Raw genomic sequence first — 12,942 nt, 5'->3', positions numbered from 1 at the left:
GCAGAGAGCGACTGTAGATACAGAGAGGGAGAGAGAGAGAGAGAGAGAGGCGAGAGAGTGCATATGTGTGTGCGTGGGTCGCTTACCTGTGCGGTGGAGCTGGCCGCGTGACACGACTGAAAGCTACGATAAGTATCGACATACACCTGAAAGAACCAACACCCGCGGAATTACAGATTCCGTGTGTCAGGCTAAAATGTCGTGCCGCTGCGTGACAAGCTTTTAATGCATAAACTTTAAGAATATTACACAATATAAATATTTATGTATATAAAATGGCATACTGATGGGGGCTACGGAACGGAACGGATTCTCCGGAAGATTGGTTCTCTTCACAGAATAATCTCGTTCTTGAAACTGCGACTCAGCTCCTTGTGCGGCAGGACAATGCTGTTGAGCAGTATCTTCTCGGCGGGCACCTGTACGAAGCAGCCTTCAATGAGAAATGAGATAGAGTCAGACGGTCACAGACCACATTTCAGAGCACTCTTTCACTTGCCCAGTATCGTTATGGAGGGATTCAGCTTGCCCTCGTTGTTGAACAGCGGCGGATTCTCCATCTTTGCAAAGGGCTTGTTGGGGTCCGGGTCGCTGGGCGTGCCCTCAACGCGGGCCCAGGCTCCGATGGTAGAGCCCCGTCCAACAATCGAGTGAAGGATGAGCGTGTGGTCCTGGATTTGGGCCTGCTCGAGCACGATGGACTCTTTGATACGCACCCCAGGGCCGATGGTAACACCCGGACCAATGGCCACGTTCGGGCCCAGCTGCAAGGAATAAATAGAGCTGGTGAAGATGGAGATTCACAAATTGAGATAACCTTGCTACCCACCACCGCACTGTGGTGCACCGTGGCACTGGGATGCACGTAAACATCCGGCAGGACAGTGCAGATCAGGTTGCCGTCGCCTTCGCCGCGCTTCGAGCCCACGTTGGCCAGTCGTTCCGGATGCGTGCGCTTGTAGAGGCCCAGGTAGTGGCGATTGGCGTAGATGGCCGAGCCGGCCGTCTTCAGCTGGGACCACCAGTTGGGCACGGGCATGGCGAAGAGTTGGTTGGTGCCCGCCAGGGGAGTGAGCACCTCCTGCTCCCACTTGATGTGGCCCTGATCGCGTCCGTTTCCGTTGCCGTTCCCATTGCTGAAGACCGCGCAGCCGTACTCCTGTCCGTGGGCATGGAAGATTTGCGCCAGCTGGGTGAAAATGTCCATGGAACAGACGTAGACGCCGCAGTTGATGAAGGTGGACACATACGAGCTGGGCTTCTCCACGTAGTGTGAGACGGCTCCACTGGCGCGATCGAAGACGAGGCAGCCGTAGTGCAGGGACTGCTGGCGAGTCGCCTCCGTGCTCATGATTGTGACCAGAGCACTAGACGGACGCCGGGTGTGGAAGTCGTACAGTTCCTGCAGCGGAAAATCGGCGCACACGTCGCCATTCAGCACGAAGAAGGCCCTCGGATTGCCGGCCCGTATCTGATCGCGAAAGTGGTACATGCCACCCGCCGTTCCCAGCGATGTGAACTCCTGCAGGTACCTGCCAAATGGACACGTCAGTCGTCCTCCATCTCAACATGCCACGACTGTCGCCCTCACCTGATGTTAATGTTGCTGCTGCTGTACAGGGCCTGCATGTCGCCCACAAAAGCCTCCATCTGCGTCTGCGGATAGTAGCCAATGATGAGGATCTCCTTGAGCTCCGGCAACTGGACACAAGCTTCGATGTGATGGGCTATCAGGGGTCGACCGGCCAGCGGGAACAGCGGCTTGGGCGTGTCGAGCGACAGTGGCCGGAATCGCGTGCCCTTCTGCGGTCCCCCGATGAGAATAACCGCCTTCAGCATGATGTGGTGTGCGTGGGATGGTTGGGCAGCTTGTGACTAATAAGTTCACCAATTGATAATGATTCTTATATCTATTTGTGTTTACGTTGCAATAGGAAAAGTTATCTTCTCGGTCAGCTGATTGTGTATAGTACGCAGCCAGCCCGCTAGGTGGCGCAACAGGAACAGCTCTGTTTCAAGAACTGCAGCCTTGCAAGCAATGATCAATATTCTCAACGAATTAACGGTTTTACATACATATATATTATTTATTTGAAAACAAAAACCACTTTAACACTTGTCTTTAATACATATCTCAAAGCTGATTAAACGAAATGTAGGGGATTAGATTGGTGGCTGTAACTGCAATACTCCTATGGTTGCAAACAATGCCAAAGTGCTGCTTAACGCACCAGATCCTCAGGGTTGAACATGCCACGGGCACGCCTCAAAATCGAGTCCTTGCTGGCGTCGTACGGGTGGTCCTTCGATGGAATCTCCAGGACGGCTGGCACTGGCGAAGTGTGGGCATCGATGACATGGCGAATGAGCTCGGCGCAGTTCTGGTTGATCAAGATGATGTCGATGTCGTCGCGCTTCAGGAACCGCTTGAAGCAGTCTTCCAGCTCGCTCACGGGAGTGTTCTTGTCCACAACCATGAAATTGGGATGGCGATTTTTGTTTATCTCACCCACGCCCCCCAGCAGGAAACCCACGCAGGTGTCCTCATCGCCGATGACAGAGATCAGTTTGCCCTTGATTGCGGAGTGAAGAGCCATGTTGGTTGCTAGTTAACTTTAGTTGGGAGTTGCAAGTTGAAGAAAAACTTTTATTTTCTCGTTGAAAATGGTCGGTCGGTCAGCTGGTGGGTGTCTATCACATGACCCTTCTTCTTCTTCCTCTCGTGATGCTACATGACCGCTACACAGGGATGAAATTTTCGGAGAGCCACCTGGCGAAAAAACTGTTCAGAAGTTGGTGTTTTCTGGTATTAAGTGAAACCATTTTGCAATATATATCTGAAATCCCAAGTGCACAAAATTTTGTTGTCGAAATTGAGTTCCAGCACTAACTTAGTGGCTCCAGCTATATTTACGGTATAAAAAGCAATATTTACATATATATGTATATACATATGTATATTTCTTCAATCTGTTATGTTAAACTTTTTGGTAATCGCAACTCCGACTTGGATCTGCAAGGAGAATTACAAACAATAAAATTTTCCGTGGGGACTCAAGGTGTTCAAATTTTTAAGCGGAGACACACTTGGGTTAAGTTCGTGTCGACAACCCTGTTTAGGTCACACAACTTGACTTTGTACCATCATTTTTTGGTATTTTCTTTTTTTCCAGTCCGATGCACTAATGTAGAAAACGTGTAGAAATGCCATTTAGGGCCACGTCCCAGGCCACATCGAACACTAATTCGTGATCAGCATCGAATTCCTGATCGTTTGGCATCACAATCTCAATTTGTTAAAAAATGGCCGATTTCTCTAAAACGAATTTAAAAAAAAGTATGTAGTTAATTTGTAGCAAATGTGTAGTACGTGTGTAGTTACTATGTAACATCTGATTTTTGTCATCAAAAGACTATTTCTTTACTTGATTAAACATTATTTTATGCATAATCTTATAGAAATGAGTACTTAAAGTTAATGAATCTTGTAGAAAATTGGTTAATCTATCGTTGAAAATTATATGATCAGTACATAGGGGCCCAGTATTTAGTAAATCTTAATCCGAATATCAAAATCGGGGAAATGGATCTAGCAAACACTGATTTGGATGGGGTCCATCAGGGCTGCTGTCAAATGCCCAAATGGCACGCAGTACATTTTTTTGTAGTCAATAATTTTTGCATCAGCCATTTCATCGAATAAACGGTGCAAGTGGGGTGGAAGAAGATGGCAACGGTACCGGGAACAGCAACGGCGACTACTGCGGTCGAGCAGCTGGTAGCCCAGACCCTGCAGGCGGCCACAAACCCCAGTCACGAAATTGTGCAAAAGGCCGAAGCCCAACTAAGCGAGTGGGAGCAGCAGCCGGGCTTCTTTCCCACGATAGCCAGGCTTAGCATGAAGCTGCCCGGAAGCGCGCAGGGAAACGCTGCCGACGCGGAGGTTGCATTGAAGGTCCGCTGGATGGCAGCGGTTTATCTGAAGAACGGCATCGAGCGCTACTGGAGGCCAAACTCGCGACAGGAGTTGCCGGCCGAGCAGAAGCAGCAGATACGAGACGTGCTCCTGCAGCACTACGACGCGGAGGAAGTGCCCCAGGTGGCACTGCAGGTGGCCGTGCTGTTTGGGCGCCTCGCTCGCACCGACTACCCACGCTTCTGGCCCGACCTGCTGCCTGCGCTGATGAAGCAGTTGCAGGCGTGCAGCAGCGAAACGGACGCAGCACTGCAACAGAGAATCCTTCTAGTCCTGCACTACGTCATTAAAGCCCTTGCCTCTCGCCGCCTCATGGCCGAGCAGCGGGCCTTCGAGGAGCTGGGCAGCCAGATCTTCAGCTACTTGGCGTGGGACATCTGGGCCACGCTGACCGGCCGCTTCCTGCAGCAGGTGAAAAGCGGCGGCGAGGAGGCTCAGGCCCTCAGCGCCCTGCAGCGAGCCTATATTGTGATGCGATCCCTCAGGAAATTGATTGTTTACGGCTGCTCCAAGCCGTACAAGTCCACCGACCACATGAACTTCGTGGAGCAGCTCTTCCAGCGCCTGCGCCAGTGTCTGGAGTTGCGCTACGAGCTCCGCATGGGGCCGGATCCGGCCAGAGTCTCGCAACTGATAAGCGAGCTGGAGCGCTTCATCCTGAAGATGATGAAGGCGCTGAACGAACTAATGGACCGGCACTCCATCTCCTTTGCCCGATTTGTGCCTGTGGCCCTGGAGTTCAGCTTCCACTATGTGTTCCACGAGGGCACCGCCCTCATCTTTGACGCCGGCGACCGCATTAACTTTAGCAACTTTGCCATCCAGGCACTAAATATGCTCAAGGGCATAATGTTGAGCGGCAACGACAGCATCTGTGCCCCCGCAGCCACGGAGCTGGCGACTGGAGCCGCAGCTGGGTCCAGCCTGGAGGACGAACTGCTCGCCTCGGCTGCCCAGAGCAACGCCAAGTTCTTCACCGTGGAGCGGGTGACGTACATCTGCGAGAAGATCGTGACCCACTACTTCCTGCTTACCCAGCAGGAGCTGGAAGAATGGCAGCAGGACCCCGAGGGCTACGATCAGGACGACGGCGGCGGCGATGCCTGGAAATACGCATTGCGGCCCAGCGTAGAGACGCTCTACTTCACCTGCTTCACCCAGCACTCGACGGTGATGATAGGCGAGGTCCTGAAGTTCGTTCGCCGGGCCCAGCAGCTTCAGCTCTCACCGGAGTCCGACCTCAAGGCCATCCTGCTGAAGGACGCCATCTACAATGCAGTGGGTCAGGCGGCGTTCCATTTCTTCAACAAACTGGACTTTGGCTCCTGGCTGACCTCACAGCTGCTGGCTGAGCTGCGCATCGAAGCCCCCAACTTCCGAATCCTGCGGCGCCGCATCATCTGGATGGTGGGCCACTGGGTGGGCGTACAGCTCCCAAGGGAGCTGCGTCCGCTGGCCTACGAGGCGTGTCTTCACCTGCTGCGTCCCCAGGAGGATATGCCCACACGACTGGCCGCCGCCCGCACCCTGAACCTTCTCATAGACGATTTTGAGTTCATGCCAGAGGCCTTTCACCCGTACTTCTCGCCGCTGTTCGAGGCCTTGTTCTTGCTGCTGCACGAGGCCGGCGAGTGCGACACCAAGATCGTCGTCCTGGGCACTATGACGCTGCTGGTGGAGAAGATGAGCGAGTACATCGAGCCGCAGGCCCTTCAATTCATCGGCTACCTCCCCCTGCTGTGGCGCGAGAGCGAGGAGTACGACCTACTCCGCTGCGCCATCATCGGCACCTTGGAGCAGCTGGTTCGCACCATCCGCGATGTGCCCGAGCCCATGAAGCCCTTCCTCTACAGCGTCATCAGGCTGAGCACTGACCTCCAGGTGAGTAACCGAGGGATTCCTCGGCAGACTCTAATAAACGTGTTTTTGTAACGTGATTCCCCGTGATTCGGCAGCAACACTCGCACGTCTACCTCATCGAGGATGGGATCATGCTGTGGCTGGCTGTGATTGGCAATTCGACTGTCCTGACCCCCGAACTGCTGGCGCTGTGCGACCACCTACTGCCCATCATCGAGATGTCGTCGGAGAACCTACGCACTGTGCTTCAGCTCATCCACGCTTACATCCTGCTGGACGCTCAGGCCTACCTCAGTCGGTACGGCGAGGGGTTTGTGGGCTACTGCGTGCGTTCCTTCGAGGACATCCGCGTGGAGGGCATCATCGCCATGCTGCGGATTTTCGAGACCTGTCTCAAGACGGACGCGACGATGGGGCTGCGATTGGTGCGCCCCGCCCTGCCGTTTGTCTTCCAGCAGGTGTGCCTCAAGCAGGAGTACCCCATGACCATGGGCTGGTACCTGACCATTGTGGCCAGGACGCTGCTCATCGACCAAGCCGTGTTCATGTCGGTGGTGCAGCAACTGCCCCACACGGACGCCCTGGCCCGCATCCTGGACGTGTGGATCGAGATGTTCCCCATGGTGCCGGACACTCATGCCGAGAAGAGGAAGCTCTTCTGCCTGGCCTTCGCCTCGATCTTCGGAAACAACGACCTGCTGCTGGCCCGCCTGCCACACATCCTCCAGCTGGTGGACGAGACGCTCGGCGAGGTCATGGACAAGCAGTATGCGGCGGCGGAGGAGGGTGCCGCCAGGACCACGCCCCGCTACTACGACTCCCTGGTCATCCATGACGAGCACGAACTGGACGAGCTGCAGCAGCAGCTATGCACCGAAGACTTCCACTCGAAAGGCTATCCCGCCAAAACCTACCACGACGACCGCCACCGGCAGCTGGTGCTCAAGGACCCCGTCTACAAGATCCCCCTCACCGAATACCTCAAGTGGCAACTGCAGGCGCTACAGTCCCAGCTGGGTGTCACCCGCTACGAGCAGCTGCTGCGTGGCGTCGTCCCGGAGGTGCTTGAACGGATCACCATGTACATAGAGCAGACGGTGCCCAAGGCCTGCGTGGTGTGCGCTGGCGGGGGCGGTGGCGGCGGCGGTGAGGCCCCGGAAGAGGCTGAGCCGGTGGAGTCCGGCTGATGCTCTCTGCATCTCGAGCATTGCTGTGCTTCGAAAGCTTTTTACGCTAAGTTATTAATGTATTTTGTATTGAAATTATATATTTTTAATTGTTATCCATTTCCATGTCCCTGCTAAGGTCTAGTCCACGGCAGGACGTCGCTCCAGCTTGCCGCGCAGGAGGGTGCGGATAGTCTCGTCCTTCTGCTCGAGCTTGTGGCGTAGCTTGTTCAGCTCCTCGATGTTGCGGGCGTGCAGGCCTCGCAGTTGCGACTCCTTGTGCTTGACGAGCACCTCCAGGCGTCGCACTGCGTCGTAGGTGTCCCTCATCTCAGCCTGGCCCGCCTCCAGCTTTTGGGCCCACTGCAGGGCCATGCGAAGGCGGGCCTTCAGTCGGTCCCGAGAGTGTTTGGCCTTTTCCGTGCTGCGTACGAGGGCGGCGGCCCGCGTGCAGCTCGTCTTCAGCTGATCCTGAAGAGCAGAGCGCTCTCTGACGTGCTCCTGTTTCAGCTCCTCTAGCAGAGTCTTGCACTGATGCACTGCCTCCGTCTCGATTGGAGCCGCTGCTGCTGCGTTGGGGGCGGCTGTGCTCTTATGGGCTGCCAGTTCCGATTTGGTGCGGGCGTACGCCGCCTGCAGGTGGTCCATGTCCAGGAGGAGCGTCTGCATCCGCTGTTCGTAACAGTGCATCACCTCCACCAGCTTCTCCTTGGCCAGGTCGGTCTTGCGGGTCTGCGCCTCGGCCTTTGAGCGACAAACGCCCAGCTGGGCCTGTAGGCAGACCCGCTCCTCCCGCCAGCCACCCAGGTCACGACGAAGTTGCTCCTGCGACTGCAACTGGAGGGGAAATCAGCAGAGAGAAGTGTCAGTGGTCAGGTGAGCATCCTATGGATATGGGATACATGGCATATGGCATATATCACTCACCAGCTTTGTGTTATCCTCCAGGGCCCGCTTCAGCTCGCCCGTGAAGTGCTCGAACTCGGTGTTGTACTGCGCCAGGAGAGAGTCCTTGTCGCGTATGGACTCGTCGTAGGCCTGTAGCAGCGGGCCCAAGGTGTGCGTGGGTAGGGGCTGGCAGCCGGTGGAGTCAGAGGTGCACGCTGCCGCTGCCACTGCCGAGCCTGTAGAGTCCTTCTCGCCGGTCCTGCGCTGATCCTGGTAGCTCTCGATCTGCACATTCAGTCGGAAGACAAGGGTCTTCAGCATGTCCACGTCATTCGCCAGCGTCCTATTCTGTCCGAGAACGAAGCCCAGCTTCTGGTTTAGCTGCTGGCAGCGGACGCAATCGGTCACCTGCTGCTCCGCCTCCGCCAGACGGCTCTCCAGCTGGGAGCTGTCGATGCGCAGCCGCTCGTTCTCCTTGGCAAACTGTTCGTTGTACTTGTGCAGGGTGGAGAGGCGCTGCACCAGCTGCTCCAGCTGCTGGTCCTTGGCCTGCAACTGCATGGGATACGGGTATGAGGGCATGCCTGGTTGGGGTTTGGTTCGCTTACCAGTCCGTTGAGCGTGCGATCCCTCCGATCCTTCCTGCCGGCTGGTGCCACCTGCTGGCGCTGCTCCACTTCCACGCTCCTTGAGCGGCGACTGAAGTTTCCCGACAGTGTCTGCAGCGGTTTTCGATTCCTCTTTGGCTGTGTGGGCGGGCGTTCCTCCAGCGCCTCCTCCTGGTCGGTCTGGTCCAGATCCGTGATCATCACACTCCGAGAGCTCATTTCAGTGATTTTCTCATTCAAATCCTGACACTTCCTGCCCGGGCTCCTAACCTGCTGTGGCCGCGAAGTAAACAAATCCCAAACCAAGCCAACACACCTGTCCTGTGTCCTGGCGCCCGTTGCCATGGCGTACCGCCCCGTGTTTGACCCTGTTTCGCTGGTATAGCCACCCCCTGTTGCAGCAAGAGCGCACGCAGCGAGAGAGAGAGGGAGAAAAAACTGGAATTTTAACCCAAAGGGTAGGCCATCGACACTTTGCCGTAGACATACTTTCATTTACATATTTACAGATTTGCGCCTTTTAATATACTACGACTTATGGATAGAAATCTTTCCAATATTTGGCGAACTATTTCTTTCAATGTCGGACTTCCGAATTCTTCCTAGATATCGTGGGAGCAGGATCGTCGAGATCGTACAGCTTCACGACGCGCGCGATCCACGTGGCATGACTGACCACACCTGTGTAGACACTCGGGCCGACGCAGTTCCCGGTGGTGTAGCTGGCAATCCCGAACTGGACGAAGCGCCTCGCGCCTTGGTATTTCACTTTTCTGCCCAAGGGGCCGCCGGAGTCGCCGTTGCAGAGGTTTCCAGTCGGATGCCCGGCACAGAACTGATTCGCTGCAAGCGTTATTCCGAACTGGTCACGGCACACGCTCCGATCGTACCGGTTCAAGTTGATTGTCTGGAGAACGGGGCTGGTGTTGCCGCTTCTGGTCTTTCCCCAGCCAGTGCCAGTAAACCATGAAAGTCGCTCCGCCTGCTCGGCCATACCCGGATCCATGATCAGACAGATCGGTCGGATGTGGACTGGGAAAAAATAACAGGAAAATAAAGGAGCTCTGCTTGTAAAGGTTTGTTCTTGCTTACCTTTTAACTGGACCCTGCGCGCCAGTCGGAGCAGTGCAATGTCGTTGGACTGCGTCACTCTGTTGTACAGACTATTCTTGAATGTCATATCAACGTCATACTCTTCAGCTGGTGGAAGGCAGCCTTCTTTCGCTTCCCCTTCCGCGCAGTCATTTATTGTCAATCTGTTATGCTCGCCCAGGCGAACCTTTCTGTTCAGACATATGTAATTCTATATGTAAAGTACTCGCATTTTGAGCCATTCGAGAGGCTACTTACAGTACATAATCACTACCAATGCAATGCGCAGCTGTCAGCACGAACCCTGAGATGGAGCCGAACCCAAGTTATTCTAGCGAACAAAACTGCAATCAAGCTCACAAATACGAACAATGGTTGATGAGCGTCCCGGCACACACAAAGTCAGGAAACGTATGCAAATATGCCATCCAGGGACTCGAGGCTATTTCCGCATCAATGCCGTCAATGATTCTCGGCTTGAGCACATTTTCCGGTTCTGATGGTAGACCGCAGCTCTCGAATAGCATTTGTGCTGATCCCGGCTGGCACGGGATTAAGCAAGCGAATATTGAAATAGCCGCCACCAAGTTATTCATTGCAACTGAGAGAGTTACGGCACACTGATGTCTAGCCGGGGAGGAGCGTTCCTATTAATACCGAACAGGTTATCACTCCAGGTTATCACGGATCTCCCAGAAGACATACAGAGTGGGTTTCTCCCAATGATTTTTCTTGAGTAATAAGGTCGGGGTGCAATCACCAAATTCCAGGGACAATAAAATCTAGAGCTATGATGGAAAGGTTGCATTGCTGTTTTATTCCAATTCAATATATTAGTATCCAATTAATCATAATTTTGGGGTAGCCAAATATGGGAGTCAACCATTCAAAAGAATTGTAATTGGAACCAAGGGCAAGGGGCAGCAAAAATCATGGCCACAGAGATCAAATAGAATTTAGTGTGAAAATTTCGCCCTATGACCCCACTTCTTTGTTCGAATTTTGGTTACAACAACTTTTTTTAAGTTCAACTGAGAAGCCTAGCTAAAACATATAACTTTAAAGTTTTTTTTAATTTGTCTCAGATATCGTACTGTCTTATGACGCGCTGAATCCAAAATGTTTGCCGCAAATGTGGCAGCCGTAGGGCCTCAGGCCCATGTGCGTCCGAAGATGGTTTTTGTGGCCCTCTCGGACGTTGACGTGGATTCGAGGGCACTTGGGGCATCTCAGCAGCTGCAGGGCCATGTAGTGGATGGACACGTTGGAGCAGTGCGTGTATGGTACTCCGCACATGAAGCAATCAAACTTGCTCACGTCCATGCTCTTGTTGTGGCTATGGACCTCCTTGACGCCTTCTTGGGAGCAGGTAGACGCCGCCTGCTCAGCCTCAGGCTGCAATAGTTCATGGATTTCGAGGTGAACCACTGTCCACTCCTCGGGATTTGCCTCCACTGGTTGCTTCTCTTCTTCTGGCACCTCCATTAGGAATGGAGACATGTTGGTCCCACCTGAATGGCTCCCCGCCCCGTTGAAGGGCATCGATTTCACCATAATTATATCAGACTCCTCTTTATTCTCTGGCCAAGGTTCGGCTTCGTCAAGATGCTCTGCCATCTCCTCTCGCTCTTCCAAGATTATTGACTCGATCCATTCCGTTTCGGAGGCTTTCTCGGCGAACGAGCCCCAGTCCACGAAAGCCTCCTTTTTCGTGTTCATGCTTTCATTTTCAATACAAGTTGATATGTTTTTTGCTTGCAATTTGGCAATGAATGGGCAGCACTGTCAGGTAGGGGTGGGATGGGGTGGTACCTACGACAGTTTTGTGTTCCACGGTGTATTGTCAGAAGAGGTGAGTTCCCTATGGTTCTATGACATAAGACGTTGCTAACTGTGATGCGAAGAGGGACAAAATGCATAATTGGTGTTCGTAGACACAAAGGGCTAGCTCTGATTTTGCAGCTAGGCTGATAGCAAAGTCTAATGTCATAGCACCATTATCGAACAGATATTTTTGATCTGCCTATCGATACATATCGCGCATCTCCAAGATGTGGCAAGGTGCGTGAGCTAGACTGGGTGACCTAAAGGTAATGCAAAACAGATGACGTCTATCGGAGTTCCCGCAATTCTATCGCCCTTTAAATGAAATACATATTTTATTTCCTAAATCGTTTTGTTTTATTCTTCAACTTGTTTACTTACTAGGTATGTACTATAAACTTTAAATTAATTCATTTTGCGACAGTATGAGGTCAGAATTTGAAGTGTGTCAAGGAAAAAGCAATATATTCCGCACATGTGCTGCCTGCTTAGATAAGTAATAAATAAATAAATAAACACATTTGGACCACAGAGACATGGCTTACGGGAAAGTAAGGCTGCTCCATAGCCAAAGAGTTATTGGACGGCTAAAAATTCATTAGGCAGCAACTAGACATATTAATTGAACGACATTTTTATCCATAAATAGGTGGTCTGGTCTCTCCCCTGCATCAGGGGTGAGCCATTGGGAAGGTCGCACTTGCCGCAACCGGTTACTCTTTACAGCTTTTGCTAGTAGGTGAGCGCAGTCACGATCATTGCGACAATCCGGAAACGGACTGTGAACTGTAGATTACAATTTTGTTGCACTTAACCTACGCTTATTACGAGTAAAACTAAGTAATATTGGCTGCAAGGTGACGGGCCTGGTCGGGGCTACTGCATTGCGTGCCGCGGGTGAATGTAATGGGAGCCAGAGTCGTCGGTGTCCTGGTGGATGGCACTCATCAGGATCAGCAGGCTGCCAGCGACGAGAGCCCGTAAGATCAGGCCGACGGCGCGATGCTGGTGTGATCTGATCGAGGTGAACATTTTCAGAGTACTTCGCTGGTTCTACGGCGTTTTGTCACTAACTAACAATCTGTATCGGCACGCTCGGGCTGAGACTTAGAACGAGACTGAGTGCTGATGAATATTTGCGCCAAGTATTTATTGCATTGGGCAGTGTTCTCGTCGCATCGCGTCTCTCTGTGTTTTCCCCAAGGCGGTCAGCATGTCTCTGCTGGGGCTACTGTTCGAGATTGGGTAGATTCCCAGCCACGGGGGAAATGGTATTGCCCTGTTCGATCGGGGCCGCCGACGTCATCAATTGATTGGCAATGCATCGATAGCAGATGGACCTCTCAATAACAAAACAAACGAGGACCTGCAAAGCTCGTCGTCTCTATATACCCTTCCAGCGGATCCAATTGCTCTCGTGGATCTGCTGCTGTTTTGGAGTGGGTGAAGGTCGTTGGCCACTTCTTTGGGGTATAATGTGGTATAAATAAGGCGCAGTGTGTGCTTAATTTTGGCATCCATCAACACC

The 12,942-nt window shown here is 53.0% G+C and overlaps 7 protein-coding genes across 7 annotated transcripts; 1 reads left to right on the top strand and 6 right to left on the bottom strand.

Moving 5' to 3' along the window:
* Positions 1-186: 186 nt before the first annotated feature.
* LOC111078202 (mannose-1-phosphate guanyltransferase alpha) lies at positions 187-1,959 on the bottom strand. Its single transcript, XM_022372769.2, has 4 exons — positions 1,592-1,959; positions 830-1,532; positions 500-764; positions 187-433 (listed from the first exon to the last, which is right to left on the bottom strand). Exons 1-4 carry the CDS (start codon positions 1,837-1,839, stop codon positions 333-335), a joined length of 1,317 nt encoding a protein of 438 aa, XP_022228461.2. The 5' UTR covers positions 1,840-1,959; the 3' UTR covers positions 187-332.
* Positions 1,960-2,062: 103 nt separating this feature from the next.
* On the bottom strand, positions 2,063-2,708 carry LOC111078208 (V-type proton ATPase subunit F 1). Its single transcript, XM_022372777.2, has one exon. The coding sequence runs from the start codon at positions 2,595-2,597 to the stop codon at positions 2,223-2,225; it is 375 nt and encodes a 124-aa protein (XP_022228469.2). The 5' UTR covers positions 2,598-2,708; the 3' UTR covers positions 2,063-2,222.
* Positions 2,709-3,594: 886 nt separating this feature from the next.
* LOC111078198 (importin-11) lies at positions 3,595-7,118 on the top strand. Its single transcript, XM_022372761.2, has 2 exons — positions 3,595-5,857; positions 5,932-7,118. Exons 1-2 carry the CDS (start codon positions 3,728-3,730, stop codon positions 7,021-7,023), a joined length of 3,222 nt encoding a protein of 1,073 aa, XP_022228453.2. The 5' UTR covers positions 3,595-3,727; the 3' UTR covers positions 7,024-7,118.
* Positions 7,083-8,993, bottom strand: LOC111078201 (protein Cep89 homolog). Its single transcript, XM_022372768.2, has 3 exons — positions 8,499-8,993; positions 7,930-8,445; positions 7,083-7,839 (listed from the first exon to the last, which is right to left on the bottom strand). The coding sequence occupies exons 1-3, from the start codon at positions 8,991-8,993 to the stop codon at positions 7,144-7,146; spliced, it is 1,707 nt and encodes a 568-aa protein (XP_022228460.2). The 3' UTR covers positions 7,083-7,143.
* On the bottom strand, positions 8,967-9,947 carry LOC111078203 (serine protease grass-like). The gene is made up of 3 exons (XM_022372770.2): positions 9,849-9,947; positions 9,591-9,781; positions 8,967-9,530 (listed from the first exon to the last, which is right to left on the bottom strand). Exons 2-3 carry the CDS (start codon positions 9,676-9,678, stop codon positions 9,076-9,078), a joined length of 543 nt encoding a protein of 180 aa, XP_022228462.2. The 5' UTR covers positions 9,679-9,781; positions 9,849-9,947; the 3' UTR covers positions 8,967-9,075.
* A 741-nt stretch (positions 9,948-10,688) lies between these two features.
* Positions 10,689-11,692, bottom strand: LOC111078204 (zinc finger protein 691-like). Its single transcript, XM_022372771.2, has 2 exons — positions 11,407-11,692; positions 10,689-11,310 (listed from the first exon to the last, which is right to left on the bottom strand). The coding sequence occupies exon 2, from the start codon at positions 11,307-11,309 to the stop codon at positions 10,689-10,691; it is 621 nt and encodes a 206-aa protein (XP_022228463.2). The 5' UTR covers position 11,310; positions 11,407-11,692.
* Positions 11,693-11,753: 61 nt separating this feature from the next.
* On the bottom strand, positions 11,754-12,772 carry LOC111078210. Its single transcript, XM_022372782.2, has one exon. The coding sequence runs from the start codon at positions 12,444-12,446 to the stop codon at positions 12,291-12,293; it is 156 nt and encodes a 51-aa protein (XP_022228474.1). The 5' UTR covers positions 12,447-12,772; the 3' UTR covers positions 11,754-12,290.
* Positions 12,773-12,942: the final 170 nt, after the last annotated feature.

The sequence above is a fragment of the Drosophila obscura genome, unplaced genomic scaffold, assembly GCF_018151105.1.
Source record: "Drosophila obscura isolate BZ-5 IFL unplaced genomic scaffold, ASM1815110v1 contig_151, whole genome shotgun sequence".
NCBI lineage: Eukaryota > Metazoa > Arthropoda > Insecta > Diptera > Drosophilidae > Drosophila > Drosophila obscura.
The sequence above is the reverse complement of the archived record's forward strand: the minus strand, read 5'-3'. Positions and strand labels throughout refer to the sequence as shown.

Bases quoted from the DNA above. Each gene is read 5' to 3' on its own strand.
- LOC111078201 (XM_022372768.2), bottom strand. From the start codon at position 8,993: ATGAAAGTATGTCTACGGCAAAGTGTCGATGGCCTACCCTTTGGGTTA. The intron at 8,446-8,498 runs GTAAGCGAACCA...TATCCCATGCAG, and splicing joins ATCGCACGCTCAACGGACTG to TTGCAGGCCAAGGACCAGCA. The intron at 7,840-7,929 runs GTGAGTGATATA...TTTCCCCTCCAG, and splicing joins TGGAGGATAACACAAAGCTG to TTGCAGTCGCAGGAGCAACT.
- LOC111078210 (XM_022372782.2), bottom strand. From the start codon at position 12,446: ATGTTCACCTCGATCAGATCACACCAGCATCGCGCCGTCGGCCTGATC.
- LOC111078202 (XM_022372769.2), bottom strand. From the start codon at position 1,839: ATGCTGAAGGCGGTTATTCTCATCGGGGGACCGCAGAAGGGCACGCGA. The intron at 1,533-1,591 runs GTGAGGGCGACA...TCCATTTGGCAG, and splicing joins AGCAGCAACATTAACATCAG to GTACCTGCAGGAGTTCACAT. The intron at 434-499 runs GCAAGTGAAAGA...TTCTCATTGAAG, and splicing joins TCCCTCCATAACGATACTGG to GCTGCTTCGTACAGGTGCCC.
- LOC111078203 (XM_022372770.2), bottom strand. From the start codon at position 9,678: ATGACATTCAAGAATAGTCTGTACAACAGAGTGACGCAGTCCAACGAC. The intron at 9,531-9,590 runs GTAAGCAAGAAC...ATTTTTTCCCAG, and splicing joins GCGCAGGGTCCAGTTAAAAG to TCCACATCCGACCGATCTGT.
- LOC111078198 (XM_022372761.2), top strand. From the start codon at position 3,728: ATGGCAACGGTACCGGGAACAGCAACGGCGACTACTGCGGTCGAGCAG. The intron at 5,858-5,931 runs GTGAGTAACCGA...GTGATTCGGCAG, and splicing joins GGCTGAGCACTGACCTCCAG to CAACACTCGCACGTCTACCT.
- LOC111078208 (XM_022372777.2), bottom strand. From the start codon at position 2,597: ATGGCTCTTCACTCCGCAATCAAGGGCAAACTGATCTCTGTCATCGGC.
- LOC111078204 (XM_022372771.2), bottom strand. From the start codon at position 11,309: ATGAACACGAAAAAGGAGGCTTTCGTGGACTGGGGCTCGTTCGCCGAG.